General features: G+C 32.3%; 1 protein-coding gene across 1 annotated transcript in view; it reads right to left on the reverse strand.

Annotated features, from left to right (window-relative positions):
* Positions 1 to 6,657: 6,657 nt before the first annotated feature.
* The window catches only part of LOC145313276 (uncharacterized), a 40,520-nt gene continuing 20,656 nt past the window's right edge, over positions 6,658 to 26,521 (reverse strand). Inside the window, exons 2-10 of the mRNA XM_080152600.1 lie at positions 24,197 to 24,252; positions 18,197 to 18,297; positions 17,814 to 17,863; positions 15,345 to 15,405; positions 11,741 to 11,815; positions 11,336 to 11,426; positions 8,825 to 8,967; positions 7,947 to 8,072; positions 6,658 to 7,162 (exon numbers count right to left, since the gene is read on the reverse strand). Of these exons, the coding sequence (XP_080008726.1) occupies positions 7,037 to 7,162; positions 7,947 to 8,072; positions 8,825 to 8,967; positions 11,336 to 11,426; positions 11,741 to 11,815; positions 15,345 to 15,405; positions 17,814 to 17,863; positions 18,197 to 18,297; positions 24,197 to 24,252 (829 nt within the window). The 3' untranslated portion in view covers positions 6,658 to 7,036. The remainder of the gene's footprint in view (positions 7,163 to 7,946; positions 8,073 to 8,824; positions 8,968 to 11,335; positions 11,427 to 11,740; positions 11,816 to 15,344; positions 15,406 to 17,813; positions 17,864 to 18,196; positions 18,298 to 24,196; positions 24,253 to 26,521) is intronic.

Below are 26,521 nucleotides of genomic sequence, written 5' to 3' on the forward strand. Positions count from 1 at the left end.
AAAGCCTCGCTTTTAATTATTGGTTGAGACGTTTGTAAATGTACAATACTTGGTTGAACCCACCAATCAAGATTCCACTAAAGTACCACAAGTTTTTCAGCCAAGAATGCCAGCTAGAAAATAAAACTTTGGGTACCAATGAAATTAATTACTTCAATGTTCCCTCCCTCCCTGACTTGTCAGTGACTTCAACACAGTTTTTGGTTGAAGTTGTTCATTTAAAGAAAATAGTATAAATTTTAAAAATACTCTGTTTCTTCAATGTATATTGTATCATAGCAATTTGTCTTTCCACATAAAATATGATCTACAACTGTTAAACAGGATAAAAACGTCAAAAAGTAACAAAGCTGTTTGAAGTTAAATGTAAAATAAGTAAAAAAAAAACAATGTAACAAAACAATGATTATCCCCACAAAATTTTGACGTTTGAATTTTGACCCCCCCCCCCCTCCAAAAAAAAAGTTTGGACGTCCTTGCCTATATAATAAAAAAACAAGGATAAAAACGTCAAAAAGTAACAAAGCTGTTTGAAGTTAAATGGAAAACAAGTATAAAAAACAATGTAACAAAACAATGATTATCCCCAAAAAATTTTGACGTTTGAATTTTGACCCCCCCCCCCCCAATAAAAAAAGCTTAGACGCCCTTGGTCAAGTGAACGTTAAAATGTGAACAGACACAGGTGTGTTGTAGAGTATCTATATGTTATATGTACATAAGTACTAAAAACTTAATATAAAACAATTGTTCAATTGTTCATAGTCTCAAATACAATCGTCCTTGATGAAGATAAAGCAAGTTAATTTTGTGGAGAATTGTAATACGGAAGTAAATAATTTATTTATATTTCCATGGCTATTGATATAATAAAATGTAGACAAATAAAACGCGAAAAGATTAATAAACATTTTCCAACTTTTCATTCATTTGTGTTTTTCTTCCAAAGGTAGAGGTTGCTAAGCAAAATTAGAGTAAAGATTATTTTATTGTTCGGATCTACTGCAGTTCACGGTAAAATATTGCTGGTAACGAATATTGCTAAAAATCTATGAATTTAAAAGGCTGCTAGCTTCCACACGGCTGAACGTACAGATCATACCCGCACAGTGTTTTAAGCGACATAAGAAGGCCTACAAATAATCTGGAATAGCCATAAATCAATAATGCATAATTATCTCGCAGTGCAGAGAAATGCGCGAAAAAGGCCTATTTTACGCGTTTTTTCTTCAGTGAAGCTTCCCCTGTGCAGCATTGTATCTTGGATATTGCAGATTATTTGTAGGCCTTCTTATACCGCTTAAAATGGTGTGCGGGTATGATCTGTACGTTCAGCCGTTTGGCAGCTAGCAGCCTTTAAAATTCAAAGATTTTTAGCAATATTCGTTACCAGCAATATTTTACTGTGAACTGCAGTAGATCCTATTGTTCATTATCATATCACTAAATCCATAATTCAGGTTTCTTTTATTAAAAATCGTTATTTAAAAGTCACATGATGTGTGTATGTCTGTCTGTATGAAGCGCAGGATCTCGATAACCTTTGAACCGATATGTTTCTTGTTCGTAGTGAAGCTTCTTATAGATCCGGAGGAGGTTTATAACTATTTGGGGGAGGTTAACATCACCCTCCCCCTAATTATAAATTGAAAATAGATTTGAAGGGTCTCCCCCCACCCTGTAGCCACTAGTAAAATGCGCAAAACTAATCTGTCTATCTCAAATGAAACCTTTGATGTTCTGACTAAGGAAATTTCTTATTGTAAAATATCCAAGACAAGTATGGGTTCATGTAGCCAAGTCAGCTGAATTTGAGTTGCCGATTGTGTACACAGTTTCCTCGGTTTTTCCTCATCCTATCTCAATATTTACTACTTGCTAAAAAAGCTTCAAACTTCCAAAAAAATCAAAATATGAAAAATTTAAATTTTGAATGTATAATGATAGCAGTAAATATTGAGATAATATGAGCAAACCCCGAGGAAACTGTTTACACAATCGGCAACTCAAATTCAACTGACCTTTGGCTAACTATAGCTATAATAGATACACATGATATAGATGGTTAATCAGGGCCAATAATCCTTCAAACTTTATAAAAGGATTCCTAGCACACAAACCCTTTTGTTTATTCATAGTTATACTAAAGGATACGCCCCTAGAGGCCTCTAGGGAAAATTGAGGTTATGGGGGATTAAAGTCGAAACAGGAAATGAAAAAAAATGTTATAAACCTGAAAGAAGCTTCACTGTAAAAGAGAACCATATCAGTTCAGCGGTTAGCATGATCCTTCTCTACAGACAAAAAAAGCTTAATACTTTATATAATTGGATTTATGCAATTTACTCTAATAATAGAAGAAACAAAATTTTTCGACGGTAAGAATTTCCTAAAATAGCTGTAACCTTTTCAAAGCTTACTTTATATATATGTTTTGTCATATGCTGACCTTCATTATACAAGCGCAAAAATTTCGAACGATTTGAATATACCTAAGCAATGCTTTTGGTTACTAAATGCTACTATTTATAGCTGACTCATTGTGTAACAAAAATGAAAAAAAAATGCCCTTTCATACCAAGTTCTGTACATACACTAATCAATAATATTGCCGAATTGTTTCTTCACTAGTTTCCTATTGGCTGATTTATAGCATATATATCTAAATTTTCTATAACTGTTATAGGGAAGATTTTATCCAGCCAAATGCTGGTTAGGCAAAAATAATACAATCCCTCTTTTCATCTTTTTTACTCTTTTATTCATTCTTATTTTCTTCCTTTTTAGTAAAGTACATAACTTCTACAAATAAAGAATGTCAGTTCGTCCGTTTGTACATTTCCTTGACACATTTTCATAAACCCAAGTAATCAAATAACTACAAACAATGGAGGATTTGGTAATTTTTACTGGTACCCAAAGTTTTATCAACAGAATCTTTTATTCGTTTGGAGACACCTTTTTAAGATCTTGATAAGTTGGTTAAATCTAGCATTGTCCCAAACTACAAAAAAAAGGGTAATTTTGTTTATAAAAATTGGGGATGTACAATAGAAATGTACAGGACATCATTTTAACATACGTTGTTTTATTCGTGAAAATAATCATGTTATGACTCCTTTTCCTTTTTACTTCAAAATCGATTAACATTCGCTGGATTAGAGCTGGATCTCAGACTTATTTCCACAAAAAATAAAATAACAATCATAAAATCAATGCCAGTTTTGACAGCCAGGGATTTCGAAACTGGTTTTGATCATTTTGATATCTATAATACGATGCGATAATTATCCGCACTATGTTTATCTCTGTTGAACATAATTATCTTAAAATTGACTAATCTTTTTTCAAATTAAAGTATCTATCTTTTTTCCCCTGTTCACTTTTTCCTTCTGACTACTCATAAATTTCCTCATAAAAATTGGTGAACCATGATTTGAAAAATCAGCTTTTTTTTAAGGGGAGGAGGGGGTTGGTTCAGATTTCTTTTTGTACTGTGGAAGAAAGTTTCTTTAGAAAAAAAAACAAGAATATTGTTATAAAACTAGGTCTATAGGAATAGTTTAACGAAAGGAACAGTATTTAACAGCGCATGTTAAAGCATATCCAAAGGATAAAAAAACTTACTTTCTATAAACAGACATTAAGAAGTACAAAACTTAAGAGAAAACGAAATCAAAAACAAAAATCATATTTTATATATTGCCCAAAAAGTGTTAATATTGTCAAAACATCTAACTTTTGATACAAGTAAAATTTAAACTGCAATGTCCCCTCCCTCCCAAATTATAGAATTCATAAAACACTCAGTTTTATTTCTAAAGAAGTTTCACCTAGGTTCAATGACAGTTTTAGGCCTTTAATGACTATACTTCAAACAGACCTTTTAGATGCTAGAGCAAAGTAGAAGTAGGATTAGTTCCAGGACAAACGCAGGAGTCCCAAACGTCGAAGTGGTAAAATATTAAGTATTTCTATACAGGTTAGGTTAGGTTAAGATATGAGTATCCAAATAAGCCCACCGCAGGGATTAGACATTTAAAAATCTATGAGATAGTTTAAAATATATTAAGTTAGGTTAAGTTTCCACTCCAACCATAAGATTTATATAAAAAAGGCTTGCTTAAACATATGAATTAAAATCTAATCTGTATTCTTATAAACCAAGTGAAACAGCAACAGAAAAGCTTTGCCATTTCTTTTATTAATCTGCAATTGCAAATTTTTTGCAATGATTGTCCATAATAATATTTTGTTGTTTATGATGAAATTATGACTATATAGTGTTGATCAGAGAGAGAGAGGGGACAATGGTATGTTTATTACACAAGTCTCCAAAGTCGTAAAATAACGTTTTCTTATTTGTTGGCTTAACAACTTAACAACTCTGGGGCCTTTAGTGAATTCTGATTGGTTGATTGATTAAGTTGAGTGTTGAAACTTTTCATGTACTAATTTTAATCAAGAGGTAATTTTGTGTATCATCATTGGGAATGTACATCAATTTATCGGTCATTGTCTTATCCCTTTAGATTTCTGAGTGTTGATGGCATAGTTTGCATCAATATTGGCGTCATTTATTCTCATAAAAAATTATTATATGCTTGCATTTTTTTTGCTTTGTATTATACTGAAAAAAAAAATGGGTAAAAAATAACTTTTTTGACAATATGAAGTATTTAAAGGAAAAAGTCATAAAATTTATCAAATTCGAAGCTCAAATATCAAAGTAATATTTGGCAAACATAATAATTTTATGTTATTAACAAAACTAAAATATCTTCATGACTGATTATATTATCATGTTTTGAGGAATTCTTGTTTTAAAACTGCAATCGTTTTTCGAATTAATCATGAAAAAAAATTATTGAAATTTGTACAAACTAAAGCGTATATTTCTTAAGTAAAACGACGCATTATTGAATTTTAAACATGTAAAACTTTTAATACGTATTATAAATAAATGAAGACATATAATATGAAGTATTAGTCAGAAATAAGATGATATGAATGGCATTAAAAATTAGGTATTTTTAGTCTTTGAAGATATAACATTTGCTTTGTATTAACAGATTTTGTGGTAATATGGCTGAAGATTTCTCTAGCTGCGGTGCATTTTTAGACCTTGCTTAAAATTTGAAAACATTTTATATAGTTCTACTCAAGATGTCAATTAAGCTATATTTTATTGAAAATCTTCGTGGTTTCCCTAAAATTGCCTAGTCAGGCACAGACCTCCCCCTTATTTTCGATTTATTTGAAGATAAGTGGTGGGAGGGGAGTTGGAATTTGGGTTAGGTTTTTTTTGTTTTAGGTCAGGTTAAGTTAGGTCATATTAGGAGATTGCCCCCCCACAGTGGTTGGGCATAATTTATTTCCAAAGGGAGGTGGGTCTGTGCCTGCAAGGCATTCTAAGAGAGAGCAACAAAATCTTTTTTTGAATATAGAGGCAATTCTTTTTATCTGTGGGTATTAATGTATGGATTACCACAAATGAATGCATATTAATTAATTAAGAACTTCAGACATGGTAAAGGAATAGGCAAATGAATAAAATGATGTTTAGAATACTTTTCGGACATGTCAGATGCTAATATTTTCAGATTTATGTTTGTTTTTAGCTTTCCTTTTCTACTTTTTTCTATTGTTTACATTTTTATTTCTAATGAATTTCTTAGTTTTAAAATAGTTGGCTGTTATTAGTATGTAAAACACATTTGATGAGTTAGGTTATTGGCAAAATGTAGGGTCTAACTTACTGTTAGCAGAAGTAAATACACAGTGAGTTGCTTTTAAGGTGACCGAGCGATAAATCCAAGTTAAGGTGTCTATAGAAAGCTATTACCATAGCAAATAGAAAACTTCTAAGGACTTGGGATCTATCTCTCACCCAGCTCCCACCAGAAGGGCGAAAGTGACATCAATACGAGAAAAACCTTGAAAAATATACTAAACTTATAGAGTAGCATATTTCTTCATTTCTAGTACTTGTCTATTTATCTTAAACAAACTATCATAGAATAATATATGTCAGCCAAGTTTTTAAGCCCTTCTTCTTTAGTGTTAATATTCTTGTCTGATCTTTCTTTTATTTTCTTTCCATTTTTGGTAATTAGAGCCAAATGTTGTTTTATTATTTACTTTTAAAAATTACCAATCAAGACACATTCTAACATCTAGGAGCTTTGTATTGGAAGAAGTAAGGAAAGTAGGAAAATAGCCTAAAACCAAACTTAGATATAATATTAAATAGCTTAAAATCATACAAGGACCTATAAGAAGCTTTCTTAAAATGAAAAACTAAATTTGTTCAGTAGTTATCGAAATCTTAAGCTACAGACCAAAAAAACCTTTCTACTTTAAATGATAGGAGTATAATTTGGATCTTAAAACTTCTTAATGCTTATTATTTGAAGTACCTTCCCAAAACTAAAAATGTACCAGAGTGCTTAACTTTTAAACACTAGGAAATCATTTATTTAAAAAATTCAAAACTTTCATTAGAAAAGCCTAATTGCATTGAAGAACATTCGAAATTCTTGTTAATAGCCCCTAAGTGAATCTTTAGCCCAAACTTACCTTACTACCTTTTTAAAAATTTCCCCTATCAATGCACGGTTTAGAAATTTTTATTGCCATTCTAATTGAAACAAACAGTTTTATTTAACATTTATTCTAACAATTATGAAAACATATTTAATTATTAATATTTATCATAAAATCTTTTAATAGAAACAAAATAAATAAAATCTAATTTTATATAAACAGAATGAATACTTATAAATACATTTTAAATTAAATAATATTTTTTTACAAAATTATTACTGAACTAAAAAAATAGCAATGTTACAAGAATAGACAAATTTTTAATATGAAGAAAAAAACATAATATCTTGATATGAATTTTGCATTCATTAAATGAAGAAAAATATTTCTTTCAACTAATTAATTTTCATTTTAAAAATGTGAAAATTTGATTACTCGAGGACAATATAAAATTCGTTTTAGTGTTTTTTGTCAAGACAATTACATTCTACTATAAGATTGAAAAATAAAAACTGAAAATGACAAGAACTATATCACAGATTAGAGTATTGGCTGCAGATAGGCCAGAGTACAGAGGAGGGTACACGGGTACAACCAGAGATCTACTCATCTCCATCTGAACAAAGTAAAAATGTACAGATTTGAAAATTAATTTGCCATCTAGTGCAGTAATTTTGAACTGATAGTAACAGGTGGTAACGATGCTGTACAGGTGAGGTGTATCCTGCCATCTATTGGTGTAATTTTGAACTAATAATGTTGTACATGTGAGATGAATCCTGCCATCTAGTATTGTAATTATGAACTAATATCTACCTTGTCTCCTTGTATGATGCTACATAGATTTGGCGTATCCTGCCATCTAGTAATGTAATTTTGAACTAATATCTACCTTGTCTCCTTGTACAGGTGGTAACGATGCTGTACATGTAAGATGTATCCTGCCATCTAGTGATGGTTTTAAAAACTAATCTACCTTGTCTCCTTGTACAGGTGGTAACAACGATGCTGTACATGTAAGATGTATCCTGCCATCTAGTGATGGTTTTAAAAACTAATCTACCTTGTCTCCTTGTACAGGTGGTAACAACGATGCTGTACATGTAAGATGTATCTTGCCATCTAGTGATGTTATTATGAACTAATATATACCTTGTCTTCTAGTATGATGCTACATAGGTTTGGCGTATCCTGCCATCTAGTTATGTAATTTTGAACTAATAACTACCTTGTCTTCTTGTACAGGTGGTAACGATGCTGTTTAGGTATCATATATCCTGCCATCAAGTGGTGTTATTTTGTACTAATAACTACCTTGTCTCCTTGTACGGGTTGTAACGATATTGTACAGGTAAGATGTATCCTGCCATCTAGTGAAGTTTTTAAAAACTAATATCTACCTTGTCTCCTTGTACAGGTGGTAACGATGCTGTACATGTGAGATGTATCCTGCCATCTCTGCTGGTGTCCTTCTGTATCTCCAGGTTTAGTCCAAGAGTTGATACAGCCAAGCCACTTGGCAGCACCTGAAATGAAAGAACAATATTTTAATTTTAAAAATTGAAATTAAAAGCCTTTACAATGCATGTACATACATATATAAGCTATATATTTATATGTAAATAGAGCAAGATTACACTTTGTTTAATATTCATGTATTCAAATTATACACTTTCTAACTCAGTCTCACTACTACTACACACTATTATACAAATCTTATTTTCATATTTATATTTTGCCGCGAAACAAAAGATTTTTTTTCTGGTTTTAATTTGCTTTAAAATTTGCTGTTTCACGAATAATTAAGAAAGAGGAAATTTTAAACGAATAATATTTTTAAAAAACTAAGAGATTAGTCAGTACCTAATTTTAAATTACTAATACATAGACTTCATTGATCTTTATTTATTTTCTGCGTTCTTAAAGTATAGTAGTTTACTTTTTTTTCTTAGCCTATCATTGAATCACTGTAATTGAAGTTTCTATAATGTTAAAATGTAAAAAGTTTGCAACAAAAAAAAACATTTTGCCTCCAACTATATCAGTAGTAAAAAATGACAATTCAGAAAGTTTAATTGTTTTTCTTGAAAAAAATGGTATTTTTTTATTTTAGAAAATAGAGTACAGAAAACAAAGTAGTTTTTTCTCCTATTTTTTAGCCCCTGCGTGGCAATCATTAACATTTACCTAACCTAAAATAAAAGTTACTGTCAAAATAAGACGAAACCCGCTACTTCGTTTTCTTTCCATGATCCAAAAAACTTTTAAACAGACTGACCTGAGGTAAATATTCTGTGACATATGATTTCTTGACAGTTTGATGATTGAGGGTCCATGTTAGTTTAGCCGGAGGATAGCTGGCGCTAGAACTACAGTTTAGCTTCAGTGTTGAGCCCAGTTCATACCAACCTCCACGCAAACCTTAAGAATATATTGAAATAAAGAAGATGATTAAAGTCCCTCCACAGATTATGACGTCATACGATAGAATAACCATTGCCAATAAGATGCCAGCATAAATTTTACCATTAGTTAATTACAGTGTATATTGTCCTCTCATTGGCTATCTTATCGTATGACCTCATAATCTGTGGAGGGACTTTAATCATCTTCGAAATAAGGAAAAAAATGTACCAATATTTCGTAAAAGTAGCCCACCAAAACTCTCATTTTTTTTCAATTTTGATAAAGAGTTTTTTTACAGTTTAGGTAGAATTAGGTATATCCAAAAAGGGTTAGGTAAAACACAGTACGAGCCCTTAACAGATTCTTGAAATCCATGTTTCCAAAAAATTAAACAAGGAGTGGGAAGGGAATTAGGAATTTTACTTTCCAAATTTTCAACAAATCACGTAAATTTTTTTTTGGAATATTTTACGTGGCGATTAGAACATTATTATTATGTCTTTTGTTACTTAAAAACACTGGGAGGAGGTCAAATTATTTACCATTTATTCAATCCTATATACCTGATTTAAAGATTTTTTTCATATATATCCGTTCCTAATTCTGGCTTCAATTAATGAATTTATAACAGCTTGACTTTTGCAAAACATTTGATACAGTTATATTAGCAAATTTTTACAGGAAATATTATATGTATAAGATTATTAGATTATAATTCCATTACTACTTAGATAATGTTGTTATTAGGAAGCATCAATTACGAGAGGGCATGAGATTAGTCTGTAGAAGATTCGCATTAAGATCTAAGTGTTGCATGGGACATATTTGGCTTTGGCCGAAAATGAAAAAAAAACTTGCTTTTTCGTTTTCCCCACAATATTTTACTTTTAGCGAAGCTTTTATATATTTAGAGTCCATCTGTCCGCATGATCATAATGAATAGTTCCGATCTTTGACTTTGGAATATTCGCATTGTCCTATCGATTGAAATTTAATAGGATAATTCCTGTAACAGTTTGGTACAATTTAGAAGATGTAACTTCTCTATAATCATCAAATCTATAATACAAAGTAGAATGATGTCCGCCTGTCCGTCTGTCCCTTAAGATCTCGGTAACCACTGAACCGATCGGATTCTACTCTTCATGGAATATACCGGTAACCACGGGATTGAACCCACACGAGATTGAACCCAACGGGATTGAACCCACGGAATTGAACCCACACGGGATTGAACCCAACGGGATTGAACCCAACGGGATTGAACCCACACGGAATTGAACCCACACGGGATTGAACCCGCACAGAATTGTGTAAGCCTCCCCTCCCAAATTTATATTTTATTTACTTAAATTTTTTGGGGGGTGTAAGTCTCCACTAGGATCTTTTCTTTTTTTAAAATTTTGTACAAATCGTACACCTATATAATATTTAACTCTTCATTAATACTAAATATTTGTAAATTATTTTATTTTCAATTTACAGCATCTCATTGCATCAGATCATATTTCAATAAATAATAAGTACCTAGGAAAGATTTGCTATCAATTTATCTATTTTCTTGATACTTGGATTTTATCCTGGTGCAATAAAAATAGCCAAAAATAAAAAAATTGGAGGGGGAGACTTACACCCCCCCAAAAAAAAAAAATTGGGTGCAGAGACTTAAACCCGCCAAAAATTTGAACAAAAAAAAATGGAGGGGGAGACTTACAACCCCCAAAAAATTAAAAAAGAAAAAGAAGGCTTACACCGCCCAAAAATTTAAGAAAAAAAAAATTGGAAGAGGAGACTTAAACCCCCCAAAAAATTGAAGAAAAAAAAATTGGGTGAAACCTACACCTTTGTGGGTTCAATCCTGTGCGGGTTCAATCCCATTGGGTTCAATCCTGTGCGCGTTCAATTCTGTGGGTTCAATCCCGTGTGGGTTCAATCCCGTTGGGTTCAATCCCATTGGGTTCAATCCCGTGCGGGTTCAATTCCGTGGGTTCAATCCCGTTGGGTTCAATCCCGTTTGGGTTCAATCCCGATGGAACCGAATATACCTACTGGTCCTGTGGTGGCTTTAGACTATTTTCTTGGGAAATGGGACATTTTTTTCGGCTGGGTAGGTAATAGAAGATGTAATTATACCTCTTGGGGCAAAGCCCCTAGAGGCTAGGGGCGAAGCCGCTAGTATATGTAAAGGCATTGAAGTATGTTTAATTTTTAAATAATTTTTACATATTCCTTGAAAGCGCTGCAAAGAGTCATGTGTGATGTCTTAAAATACGTCTAAAAAGGTATGATGAGAGGAGAAGTTGAAGAGGAAACCCTTAAAAAAGAGATGGATAATACACGGATTTTTATGACGTCACACACGACACTGTCCGCTGTCCCATACCTGATATGGATGGATAATGATTAGGTAGAATGATAACAGTCATTGGATCAACTATTTCGTGAAATCTGAACGGCGGAGAGTCCTCCGTCACCTAAAATAATAGGAATATTCTACAAGCCAAAGCATTTAAAACAGTGGCGTTCGTTAGGGGTGTGTAGAGGGGTGTTCACCCTAACTGTCATTTTTGTCACCACTTTTCCTAATATTGCTCTAACCATTATTGTGTTTTCTATATAGGTCACTTCTGACCAACAAACCTTATTGTAATAACATTTTGCTAGACCCTACAGAAGGCACTAATCCTACTAAGAGATTACTTTCATTCAGGGCCCCTTTTACCTTTATTAAAAAAACCTAACCTATAAATAAAACATCAAAATACTTTTTGAAAAGAAAATAAACTACCTGACATTTATACATTCCACTTTGTTGATGTTGAATTCGTAAAAGAACTAACATGTGCCGTCCATCCTCTATCATCTAAAAAACAATAAATATACATAAAAGTTACAAGATGTCTGTCATTCAGTGTGTCTATCTGTCCATTGCTTCAGATTTTACATGTAAAGATATGATTCTCCTTTACAGGGAAGATTGGGTAAGTTTCAGACTAATTTATTTTTAGAACAAAACACGGCACTAGTGTTGAAAAGAACCACAAAAAAAAACCAGTTCAAAAATAGGAATATATTTCGATTAGTTACATCTAATCCTTGTCAATAAGATGATTAAAGTCCCTTAACAGATTATGACGTCATACGATAAAATAACCAATGAGAAGCGAGCATAAATTTTGCCATCGGTCAATTACAGTGTATACTGGCCTCTCATTGGCTATTCTATCGTATGACGCCATAATCTGTTGAGGGACTTTAATCATCTTCCTTGTCAACCCTTTTCTGTACAACAGTTCGTTTTTAGATTAAGTCTTGGGATGGTTTTAGGCCGTCTATAAGAGTATAGCTCAAACATTTTTAAAAAGTTTAACAACAATATATAAAGTTGATTTATCTGAAGCAAAAAAATCTCAAAAAATACTGGTCCGAACTGTCGACTTTTCAGAGAAGCTTAATGAATATCTTGGGTTGGTTTTAGGCTATTTTTCTCACCACTCAAACTCTCCCCTAGAGGCTGTGTGCAAGAATAGTGTACCTCCAAATTTGAAGTGCAGTTATTTAATTATTAATTATGCAAAAAAAAACTTTTTGGATAAAGTTAAAACTTTGATCCACTGCAATTCTCTGTAATATATTGGTGAAATATAACCTTTCCTCAAAACCAAGCATAGAACATAATGGACATTATCTCACAGTGCACATAAATGCGCGAAAAATACCATATTTTCATCTGTCAGGCGCTCCCTGGGTCTTAATAGTGTGAATATATATGGAACTTCATATGGTCAATCATAACGATTTGCAAATATAAAATTTACATGAAGCCCTTTGACCGCTAGCAAACTATACAGTTTCTATTCAATAAAGGTTCGATTCTTGCAACATTTTATAGTGAAATGTGCAAGAATCTTTAGAAATCTTTAAGATTTGGGATTAAAAAAAGTAAAAAGTGAATTGCCTGTCCAACTTAGAAAACTCTAAATAAAAGTTGAAGAAAGAGAAAAAAGTGAAAAGAAAATGGGGTCAAAGTAACCAAAAGATTTTCTCTTTTTGTGTGCTTTGATAAAACTAGATGAAAGTCACATAGTGATTAAAATAAAGGCAGAGGTTAAAACTGTTTAACTTTTTGTTCAATCTTCTCAAATTGTGAACTTAAAATTTGTTATTGTAAAAAGGATCATAACATCCGTAAAAGTTTTTAAATCTAACGCAAACGTAAATAAGCCACTTTTACGACATGAATAAGGTATAACCAACAAGCAAAATAAATCTAAAATAATATTTGAGGAGCAAATGGAGAGGTGGTCAATTTTACGATTTGTTGCCCCCCAACGACAGCTGAAAACCACGTATAAGTTTCGTGATATTGAATTAATTTCGTTATTGGTATTAGCTGCTTTTACGATAAAGTGTTTTTCTTGAAACACCTAAAAAACCTACGAATGATCAAACCAATAAATATTAAAAATGGATAACTGTAAAAAAAATTTCTCGTATTCATTCGAATCCGTGGATAGGAACCGGTTCTCATCCATACGAAAAAACTGTGTCTAGCATCGTATTATATCCAGTTTTCTACGAAAATTAAAATGTACGATCATAAGATTAAAACCAGTTTTTGTAGCCGGTGCCTTCGGCCCTCGGGGCTAAAAAATTGATTTTAATCTTATAATTGTACATTCTATATCCGCAAAAGCCGTTTATAATACGATGCGAGAAACAACTAATATCCTATGGCAATTGAGGTGCAAAATATCAATACAGAAAAGATTTACTTTTTTGAATAAATCAATTTTATAAAAAAAATATTTTAACAGGTTTATCAATATTATCCCAAAAATATTATCCATATCCATATTGTTATAAAAAAAAAGAATCTTTGATTTGAGATTTTAAACAAATATTTAAATGAAACACACAATAGAAAAAAAGGTCTTAGGAAGGAAATGGCCACGTTTTGGCAAAGAGAAAAGTAACCATTAAGCTTTTTATTTTCTTTAAAAGCAGTGTGGAATCTTTTTTGAAGATCAAAATCCTGACGTACTTTAAAAATTGTATCGGGACAAAGTGTCTCAAAAATCAGCCATCTGACGTCACAAAAATTTCCCTCAATTTTATGACGTCTCATGGCTGATTTTTGAGACAGTATTTCACACTACTTAAAAATTTGTGTAAAATTTGACTTCAGAGAATTTAAATTTGTGAATATGAACTAAAAAGTTGAATAGATAATTAACTAGGATTCCAATATTTATCCAAAGAGCGAAAACCAATAATTATAGAGAAACAGGAATCTAAAGGGATGAGACAATGGCCGATAAAATGATGTACATCCCCAATGATAATAAAAAAATTACCCCTTCGGTCGATTATAGTTAGTGGTTGAAACTTTTAGACACTCAACTTAATGAACCAAACAATCAAAATTCAATGAAAGTCCCCAAATTTGGTAAGCCAACTAATAAGAAACCATTATCATAAAACTTTGGGGACTAGTGTAATAAACAGCCCCACTGTCCCCTCCCTCCCTGATAGAGAAAATAGAAAGTCTTGGTCCCACCAAATTCAGTTCTAGTTTTTTTTGCATTTCTTTATTTTATACAGTTTGACATTAACAAAACATTTGACAAAATAATAATAATAATCATTATATGAAAGTAACAAGATGTCCAAGTGCGTGTGTGAGTGCAGATGATCTCTCTAACCGCTGAACTGATATGGTTCTCTTATACAGTTAATTATTTCAGTTTCGTCCTGTTTAAGAGTTATTCAAATTTTATTTTTATTTCATATTTGCCCTCGTAAAATTCCCCTATTAAAAAGAAGCTGTAATTTTGACCATTGTTGAAAATAAAATGGATAGAAATAATTGTATTTCCGCATGCAATGTTTCAATATAAACAAGGATGACAACATCCATAAAAGCGAAGCTCTGAAACGATATGACAAACGAACATTAACTCTTGTAGAGTATCAGAACTGAATATACAAAATATGAATATATAAGTTTTGACAAAATTAAACGTAAATTTGTTGCAAATCTTCTTAAATACAGAATTCTGTTTAAGGACATACTGACATTTTTAGGACTTTATTATAGAGATACTTCGGTAAAAATATTGTACCTTATTGTAATCAATTGGATGATTTTATCACATAAAAAATTGTTTATGAAAAAGTTAAAAAATTAACATGTTTAAAATGGACGTACGGACATTCTGGTAACTATTATAGAGTTGCTACGCTTTCTAAATCGTACCTATCTACTACAGGAATCACCATACAAAGCAAATTTATAGGACAATTGTAACATCCCTTAATTAACTGAAAAAGCTACCGTTACGGACTGGCCGACCCTAATTATAGAAAAGCCTCGCTTGTAATAATTGTACCTTTGAACTTTGAAGATCAACACTGGCAGTTTCGGGATTAAAGCTCAATCTCTGTAACTCTCTGAAAACATAAAAATAAAATAATACTTATATAAAGTAGCAGGATGTCTGTCTGTCTGGCTGCATGTAAGGAAAGATCTCACTAACCACTAAACTTATATGTTTCTCCTTAACAGTGTAGCTTCTCATAGATCCTGGGAAGGTTTATAAATATTTGGCCTCTATTGGCGTAGCCACTGGTTATTATATAAAGTACTAGCGGCTACGTCCCTAGAGGCCTCTAGTGACACTTTAAATGTTTTTTTTTAAATAATACGTTACCTATCTATGTTGCGTTCAAGTCTCTGCGAATATTTAATTTTTTTTCGATTTTTTGTGATTTCTCTTGGGAGGGTATAAACCTTCCCGGGACCTATGAGAAGTTACCCTGTTAAAGAGAAAACGATCGGTTCAGCGGTAAGCGAGATCCTTCGGTAGAGACACAGAGACAGACAAACATCCTGCCTCTAGGGGCTTTGCAGAGAGTGCAGCACCAATCTTTTTATTACATGCATACGCCAAAAAATGGTAGGGGGATTTTTTTTGTTTTTTTGGGGGTTAGGGGTGTCCCATCCCCCAAGAAAATAGCCTAAAACCTCCACAGGACCTGAACTGAAGAGTAGAATCCGATCGGATTAGTGGTTACCGAGATTTTAAGGGACAGACAGATGGACGGACAGACGGATAGACATCAAACTACTTTGTATTATAGATTAAGGTTTTTGTTGTTCGATAAAATCTCGACTATCACTGTTAAATTATTTATTTTATAAAATCTAGACCTAGGATCGTTTTAGGATCATTAAATGACCATTTTCCTTTCTTCGAAAAATACAGAGCCCCTAGTCCATATTGAATGAATAACAATATACAAAATTTAATAAACAAAAACTATAAAGAATAATTTATTCTATTTGTACAGAAACAAGAACGATTACGTTCTAAAAAAACGAAAATTTAGAGTAAACGGGAGGAAGACAAAATGAGGTAAAGAGAATGGTGGAAAGAAATAAAAACGATCGAAAAGTTGAGAGAAAGAGGATATTGCAAAAAAAAAGCAAAATTGTCTCAAATTCAGATAAAATTCTTTTGTTAATTTGTGCTACAAACAGACATTAAAAGTCACTTTTAGCGTAGTTTCACTAATAAAAAAAGGTAGAATTCATTCTAATTTCTAAGTATTATGTGCAACTAAATATAAATCCAAGAAAAAAAAGTTTTATCAACTATTCACAAACATATTCCAGACTAAATATTTATATTCTGCACAACAAAATAGTTTTTTAGAAGCGAAGATTCTTTATAATTTATTTTTCTAATTATTTTTCTTGGTTTTGTAAAATGTAATGCCAATTAAGCTTGCAATGGAATGCAATACTCTAACGCCCTCTATAGGTTATTGGGTTGAGTAACCTTTATCAGACAACTAACCCTTTGATTGCACGATCTTTGTCTGGAAGTCCTAACTGTGCATGGTAATTAGTCGTGCCTGTTTATGGACACAGGCATTCTCCCTACACTCAGTCACGTGCTAGACATAGCAGTAGTATGTACCATTTTCTACGTCTTTAGTATGACGAAGTGTTTGCCAGACTCGAACCCGACACCAAGCATGCACGCTATTAATTGCCGCGGATTTCCTATCTAACAATGTCGTCCTTGGTTTTTTTTTAGAAATTAATATATATATTTAATATTCTATGAACCTTGGAAAATCTGAATTCAATTCCTCTTTCTTCCTAATTTGATATAGAATGTTTGGTTTTGGTATATTTATTTAATATTTTGAAAAAAATTAATTCAAGAACCAAAATGTGATTTTTAAACTATTTTGGTATTCAAGATTCTCCAACAATAGGACCTACGCAGTTTTACTATATTACAGAAAACAAATCCTTTGAGTACACAACTTTTGTCTGAAAGTGCTAATTATGCATGTTAAAAGTTTGCTTCATATTTATACTTAATGGGATGTCTATTGAACCATTCTGGAGATTTTAAATAACGAACAGGCCTACTGAATAATATTCTACTTTTTTGTAAAATATCTATAACTAGCGGATACGCCCCTAGAGACCTCTAGTGGCATTTAAATGGTTTTTTTTTATTTTAAATATCTAATTTGAGAAATATATTGTCTATGTTATCAGCTGTTAAATTCATGTCTCTACGCAGCGCGACTACGCTAGCGACACTATGCGGCGGAAATATTTCATTTTTTTCGATTTTATTGTGATTTATCTTGGGAGGGTGGTGGTACCCTCCCCCAAAATAGTTATAAACCTTCCCGGGACCTATGAGAAGCTACCCTGTTCAGGAGATCCTGATCGGTTCAGCGGTTAGCGAGATCCTTCGGTACAGACACACAGCCAAACAGATAGACAAACATCCTGTTACTTTAGTATATGGATAATATGTAATTTTTTTTACCTGTCTGTATTTGGAATATATCTGTAGATTTCTGTTTCATTTAGAAACCACTAAAAAATTACAAAATTAGTACTAGAGATATTATACCTTCTGTGCCCAATATAACCTAAACTAACCTGACATATTGTGATACACAAACAAACGAAAAACTACTCCCTCATATCCCCCTCCTTAATTTTCAATCTATTTCAAAATAACGTGAATTAAAAACATTATCTTTTTCCCACAAAAAAAATGTTTAAAGTTGTGCTGTGTTATCGCCAGACAACATCGTCATGACAATTTAACTATCTTTTTGAGATGAAATGCTTACTGATAAATAAAACAACCTACAGAGTATAAAAATAGAGAAGCCTTACTTACAAAAATACATTTTAACATACCTTTAATGAGTAGAATGATTTATAATTGAATGAGCAGTACATATGAACGGTTTGACCCTCTATCACATATTCTGGTACCTCAATTGTCACAGGACTCTTCCCTGAATAATGTTAGATTATTATGATGCAAGGGGATATCTTAGTTTACCTAATAGTCACAGGACTCTTCCCTGAATAATGTTAGATTATTATGAGAGGGGATAACTTAGTTTACCTAATAGTCACAGGACTCTTCCCTTAATAATGTTAGATTATTATGATGCGAGGGAATAATTTAGTTCACCTAATAGTCATAGGACTTTTCCCTGAATAATGTTAAATTATTATGATGCGAGGGGATAACTTAGTTTACCTAATAGTCACAGGACTCTTCCCTTAATAATGTTAGATTATTATGATGCGAGGGAATAATTTAGTTCACCTAATAGACACAGGACTTTTCCCTGGATAATGTTAGATTATTATGATGCGAGGGAATAACTTAGTTTACCTAATAGTCATAGGACTTTTGACTGAATAATGTTAGATTATTATGAGAGTGGATGACTTAGTTACCTAATAGTCATAGGACTTTTGACTGAATAATGTTAGATTATCATGAGAGTGGATGACTTAGTTACCTAATAGTCACAGGACTCTTCCCTGAATAATGTTAGATTATTATGATGCGAGGGTATAACTTAGTTTACCTAATAGTCACAGGACTTTTCCCTAGATAACATTGAATTAATATATGGGAGGGGATAGCTTAGTTTACCTAATAGTCATAGGACTTTTCCCTAGATAACATTAAATTAATATGATGCGAGGGGATAACTTAGTTTACCTAATAGTCACAGGACTCTTCCCTGAATAATGTTAGATTATTATGATGCGAGGGAATAATTTAGTTCACCTAATAGTCACAAGACTCTTCCCTGGATAATGTTAGTTTATTATGATGCGAGGGAATAACTTATTTTACCTAATAGTTACAGGACTCTTCCCTAGATAACTTAGTTTACCTAATAGTCATAGGACTTTTGACTGAATAATGTTAGATTATTATGAGAGTGGATGACTTAGTTACCTAATAGTCATAGGACTTTTGACTGAATAATGTTAGATTATCATGAGAGTGGATGACTTAGTTACATAATAGTCATAGGACTCTTCCCTGAATAATGTTAGATTATTATTATGCGAGGGAATAACTTATTTTACCTAATAGTTACAGGACTCTTCCCTAGATAACATTAGATTATTATGATGCGAGGGAATGACTTAGTTACCTAATAGTCACAGGACTCTTCCCTGAATAATGTTAGATTATTATTATGCGAGGGGATAACTTAGTTTACCTAATAGTCACAGGACTCTTCCCTGAATAATGTTAGATTATTATGGGATATCTTAGTTTACCTAATAGTCAAAGGACTCTTCCCTAGATAATGTTAGATTATTATGATGCAAGGGGATATCTTAGTTTACCTAATAGTCACAGGACTTTTCCCTAGATAATGTTAGATTATTATGATGCAAGGAGATAACTTAGTTTACCTAAAAGTCATAGGACTTTTGACTGAATAATGTTAGATTATTATGATGCGAGGGGATAACTTAGTTTACCTAATAGTCATAGGACTTTTGACTGAATAATGTTAGATTATTATGATGCGAGGGAATGACTTAGTTTACCTAATAGTCACAGGACTTTTCCCTAAATAATGTTAGATTATTATGATGTGAGGGAATGACTTAGTTTACCTAATAGTCACAGGATTAATCCCTAGATAACATTAGAATATTATGATGCGAGAGGATATCTTAGTTTACCTAATAGTCGCACGACTTTTTCCCATATAACATTAAGTTATTATGATGCGAGGGAATGACTTAGTTACCTAATAGTCACAGGACTCTTCCCTCAATAATGTTAGATTATTATGATGCAAGGGAATGACTTAGTTTACCTAAAAGTCACAAGACTTTTCCCCATATAACATTAAAATATTATGATGCAAGGGAATGACTTAGTTACCTAATAGTCACAGGACTCTTCCCTGAATAATGTTAGATTATTATGATGCAAGGGGATAACTTAGTTTACCTCATTTGCAATTAAGTTTAAATATTAAGCTATAATAAAAAAAAAACAATCAAATCTTTTTCAAATTAAAACAAGATTGAAGTCCTTTATTGCTCACAAAGATAAACACACAGCTACATATTTTCAAAGTGGCTGTATTGTTTTCAATAGTCACAAAGTCAGAGATATGAAAATGGATTATAAATCATAAGTTGATGCACATCCCTAGTTATGATGAACAAAAGTACCACTTTAGTAGATAAACATATGCATAATTATTGTTTTTGAAACTGCTAATTTAAACCAACTAACCTAGATTTAATAACAATATTCCAAAGTTTTGAAGCCAACGGATAAAACTTTGGGTACCAACATAATTTGAAGTACAGTGTAATAGTTCAAGATATATTATTAATAAACTAAGCATTACTTGTATATACAGTATACATACAGTGCGAGGGAAACCAACTTAGTGAATTTTTAGAATAGTTAAGTAGACCAAAAGAAAAACAAAAGCTCGAAAATACATTTAATTTTCAAATTGATAATTTTTCTTGCATCAGAAATTGAAAGATGTTGATCATTTATATGAATAAAAATGCAACATTCAATGTAATTCCATGCATCATTCCATAGCTCCAGAAACTAGGCAGCAGATAATAGATATAATCTAGATACACAACCTCTAAATCAGCCAATTGGAAAACAGCGGAGAAACAATCCAGCTTTATTATTGGTTAGAAAGTGTACAGATTCGGTAACAAAGTGAAGTTGAATTTTCATTATTTTCGCATAATGAGTCATCTATAACTAGTCACATTTCTTAGGATAAAGTTTTCCTTGGGTTAAATATATCGTGTAAAAATTTCTTTCCACGAATAATGTGAAGCATATGTCAAACCATATATGACAGGATAGCTATGAATAGCTGAATTTCTTAGGATAAAGTTAGCTTTCGGGGAAATTCTATTTTAAAAAGTTCATCTCTCGCTTTTTTGGAATAGATTGTATATAAATATGGATGCAATTAAGCAGGCCGTTTTGTAATTGTTAAAATTGGAAGTTTTTATTAGACAATAGTTGTCGCAAATATAGGTATTAAATAAATAAACAAAATGGCTCGTTTGGTTGTAATGTCTTTTTTTTAATTTTGATGGATTATTACCAGATTTACCATTTAGACCTGCTATATCTATCAAGCAGATATTAAGAATTATATAAGATCTCTATACATACATAATATATCTTTGATATAATGTTAGAAAAAACAACATCGGATTAGATAATCCGGGGATCAAAATTTCTGCAATTTTCGATATTTGTTTTTTTCTCTCTATTGGGGTAGAGGGAAAGACTAGGCTTTAAGAAAAAGAGGGATGGGGCGAAATTTATAAATATCATTTTATATTTATGTCATGAATATATTGTATTCTTTATTTTTTATACACCTTTAACAATATCATAATTTGATATTTAATATCATAATAAAATTATAACATCTTACTTAATTTAAAATTGTATTTTCTGGGTCAAATCAAACTGTTTCATAGTTGGTTATTAATAACAAAGCTGCTCTATAATTCCCTAATCTGCCCATTTGCCCGTCAGTTCTAAATAAGAATTTCTTGGCCGCTATTTAATATAGACTTATGATTTTTGTGAAGATACCTGTTACCAAAGAGAATCAAATATTCATTTTATTTGGTCCGTCGGTTGGTTGGTCATGCTTTATAATTTTAAATATGAAGAATTTTCTTTCATATATCATAACCTTTCTTTTTCTCACTATCTTTTTGACCACTGCATATCTACTCTAAAACTTCTTTGCCCATCCATGATTTTGTTGTGATTTTTAAAATAAAACCTATAGATTTGTAAACTTTGTGTAAATAGCTTATTTTAATTTAGCTTGGCTGCACCCTAGCTCTAGGTAGCCAGGTGTGAGATGAGAAAAAGACAAGAAATAGAAAGAAAGAAAAAAAGAAAGAGAGAAAGAGAGAGGAGAGAGAGAGAGAGAGAGAGATAGATAAAGAGAGAGAGATAATAAATAGGACAAACCTATGTAGGAGAAGTGAGGGTAGGTATGGAACTAGGTTGGGAAGGTAATATAGGATGCAAATGTAATTTATCTTCAGTTTTTTGTTAATCCCAGTAAGAAAGAGAAACCCTGTTAAAAGGAAAGCATCATTTCTTCTTATACTGTAACAGTTGGGGAACTATTACACCCCTCGAAATAGTATCTAGTCCCAGTCCATGGAGAGAGGGAACATTTGACTGTAAATTACACTGGTACCCAAAGCCTTATGAATTTTTTCTCTCTCTCATTCGTTGCCAAAATTTTTTTAATAGATTGGTTGGTTGGGATGTGTAGTTTCAAAACTTTTTTTATACTCTACTAGGGGTTATTTTATTTATCATAAAAGGAAAGTACATCTCATTTGTCTTATCCCTTAAGATTCCTGAAGATTTCAAGGGGAAAAGGTATTTTTTCAACATTTAATGTCGATGGTTTATGTCGACTATGTGGCTCTTATATAAATGTGGTCATGTCTGACATATTATCGACATAATGATACGATAAATTTACATTTTTAAAGACTATGTTTAATTTTGAAAAAAAAATTCTACAGTTATATTTTCTATACAGACAAAGAAAAAGGTTATGAACTACATTTGACAGGTTTTTAAGTAAATGGAGAATGTCGCTCAAAAAAAAAAACATTTGACGTCATAAAAATGAGGGAGTTTTCATCTCTTTTTTTGAGGTTTTCTTTCCCATTTCTCCTCTCATCTTCCTCATTTCTGATTTTAGAGACACTTTGTACAGCAACAATATATTTTGTTATCGGTGTGTCATTTTTTTAAATATTTATATAAATATGTATTTTTATACTTGAAAAGATACACTGTTTTACGTTCCCAACTGTAGAACACAGCAAAGTAGATTTATTACACATGGAATGCTTGTAATGGGGTAAATGTAGGTAATGAGGAAGTTTGGCTTGCTGTGGGAGGGAATACACACCAGCAGCGGCATGGTATCATAAGTAAGGGCTAATGAAATACTACACAGAGAGAGAGTAGTGGCTACTTACAGTTTTACATTAGGATAATTTCAATATTTTTCCTCAAAGTGCCTTGTTGAGCACGAGAATCCTCCTCCTTATTTTTAAACAAAACTGAAGATTAGAAGGAGTCGTTATTTTTTATGTTTACGTCAGGTTAGGTTTGGATATACTGGGCATAGGCCCCGAGGGAATTAGACATACGAAAAAACTACCAACCCCCTCTCCTTATTTTCTATATATTAAAAACAATGAAGGGGGTTTCCATTGATTGACAGGCACCTTGTGGGAAAGTCTGGTGATAGACAGGGAGAAAGAGGAAAATACTACTTTATTTAATTCTATTACAAAAGCAAAATATTTAAGATAAAATAATTTATCTCCCGTAATCCTATCTCTGTGGTATTAGTTAAAATTTTGGGTAATTAATAACTTAATATACCTTAAGAAAACATGGCATATGTTCAAAAAGAGAAGTGTTGAAAAAATAATAGCAGTTCAAAATAGTAAATTTTTGGGCAGGTTGTAGAATTAGGAATAGTGAAGAAAGGTTAATGATCATAAAAAAATGTTTTAATTGACTTTAAATACACTTTGCAAGTAACTAAAACTATTAAGAGAGTGGACATTAGTCTGCAAATTATACTTATTACCAAAGTTTTTTAAACATGTTCTCTCATTCGTTGGCTTAAAAACTTTAGGAACTTAGAAATTTTATTAGTTGATACAAACTTGCAGTGTTCAAATTTCTCCAACATTAATTTGAAGCTAATTCTACAGTAGGGGTAATGTTTTTTATTATAATTGTAGGTGTACATCAGTTTATTGTGTGTAGTTTCTTGATATATAAATGTATATAAATTTTACCTTTTCTTGTATTTTGACTTGATTGTGTTAATATCATCAATACAACTAGAACAACACTGAAAAAAAAAAATTATTAATAAATTGATAAAAAGAACAAGAATGGCAACATCCATAAAAACGTAGCTCTGAAACGGTATGACAGGCGAACATTAACTCTTATAGAGTGTCAGACTGAATTTACAAAAAAAAATTTATACGTATATAAATGTGATGTATAGTCCCTTTCTTCCTGACTTGAGAGCATTATATGTATTTTGTATATTAGCTTTTAGTTCTTGTGTCAACCGTTTCGGAGCAAGACTTTGCTCTGCAACTCGGCACGAACCTAAAAGTGAATACTTGCTATTATATTTAATATTATTATTGTATGTTTAACTTGTCTTGAATTAATACACTTTATTAGAATATTTAGCTGTTTGTTCTTGCTATTACTATACGTCATTTTGGCGCAGTAGTGTAGTACGAATCTATAGCTCAGATTTTCTTTTAATTGTATTATTTCTTTGCTTTTGGTTTTTGTTCAGGATATTTGCAGTGACCAGGATGGACATTGCTGAATGGAGGAAGATGTCTCAGGTGGAGAAGGATGAGTACATGATTACTTTTTGGGGTACGGTCAAGAATGAGATTCATGCTATTGGGACTAGAATTGATAATGTGGCGGCGGAGATGGGTGGGCTTCGCCTGGAGTTGGGTGGGCGTATAGCACCCCTGGAGACTAGTATTCAAGAGTTGACGGATAATGTTACTACTAATAGTGCTGCGGTTACTGGACTGGCTACTCGTATGGACGATTTAGAAGATCGTCTTAATAAGGTGGTGGTGCCTAGTGTTGATAATGATATCAAAACCGAGAATGTGACGGTTGTGGATGAGTTTATGACTGGCCAGCAGCGAATTCTGGATAGAATTGCCCAGCAGAATAGTTTGAATAACCAGCAGAATGGTTTGAATAACTCTATGCCTTGGCAGAGGACGGCTGGAGGATCTGTACCAGAGGAGAAGCCTAAATTGTTTGCTAGTGGTTCTCGAACTATTTTTGGTGGAATGCAAGATCATGAGGATAAGATCATAAAACTTTGGGAGTTGTCTAAGGTTGATGCTGTGGATAATATCTACAATGGAGTTCTCATGTGGTGGCCAGCCCTTTCTGAGGTTAAAGCGGAGGATTTTAATACACTCAATTTCTTTGAGGCTGGACTGAGTGAATCGCAGGTTAGTTGGTGTAAATCTCTTGTTTATGTACCAGATAGATCTTTGTATGTTTCGCAGGGGGAGGAGAATGTTCATAGGTACAATGAAACGTGTGCTAAGCTTGATGATCAGTTCAGAAAAAATGCGCCTGAATTTTTGGTAGACGATGATGTGATTTTCTTTGATGATTATTTGGAGAGATTTTGGATGACTACTAGACGGTATCATATGACTAATCATCAAGTGTGTAAGGAAATTCTGTTTGATAAGTGTGTGGGTGTAAGAACCGCTTGTGGTTATACGCTAAAACCTGCTGATATGGAGAATAGACGATTAACATTAAAGGGGTACTTGTGTAAGATGCGAGAGACATTTTTACCACCCGACATGAAAAATGTGTGTAAAGATGCGTATTTGTGTGTTAAGCAACATGAGAATGATAAGATTGATGCATTTTTTGATAAGATATTATCATCCTGGAAACGTGCGTATCCGAAACCAACTGATGATATGTTTATGGATTTCTATTCTCAAGTGTGTAATGTGATCTTATCTCCACTTTTGGCTAATCAGATGCGTCAATTTTCGTTGGATTTGGAGCGTGACGGACAAGTGCGAATGATAACGAAGTTTCGGACAGAGTTAATAGTTAAAGCACAGCTGATTGTTAAAGGGCTACAATTTAACCAAATTTCAGGGTCAATGGCTAGAGGATGTACAACAAACCAGATGGCTTTGGCTAAAACGATGGTTGGTGGCGTTGGTTCCAAGTCAAATCCTGTAACTATTGATCAGGTTAGTGATGAAGATAATTTGTCATACGAAATAAATCAATGTGAAATTGATTTAGCTGATGAATTTGGCGGACCAGCTGAACTTATTCCTTTAATTGGCGCAATTCAAGGTGGTTTTATTTGTTATTATTGCAATAGAAAAGGTCACATGATGAGGGATTGCTTTGATATTAGAGATAAAAAGTTACCTAATCCTAAAGGAAAATACTTTTTGCGGTGGGGAAACAAGCCTTTTGTTCCTTATAAGACGGGGCAAAAGAGTTTTAAAAAGAATGAAAATAGTATTGATAAAAAGAAATTGGTTGGTGAAATTGAAGGAGAGGTGAAGGAAGAGGAA

Source organism: Acartia tonsa, chromosome 3, assembly GCF_053477335.1.
Source record: "Acartia tonsa isolate MP-2025a chromosome 3, ASM5347733v1, whole genome shotgun sequence".
NCBI classification, from domain to species: domain Eukaryota; kingdom Metazoa; phylum Arthropoda; class Copepoda; order Calanoida; family Acartiidae; genus Acartia; species Acartia tonsa.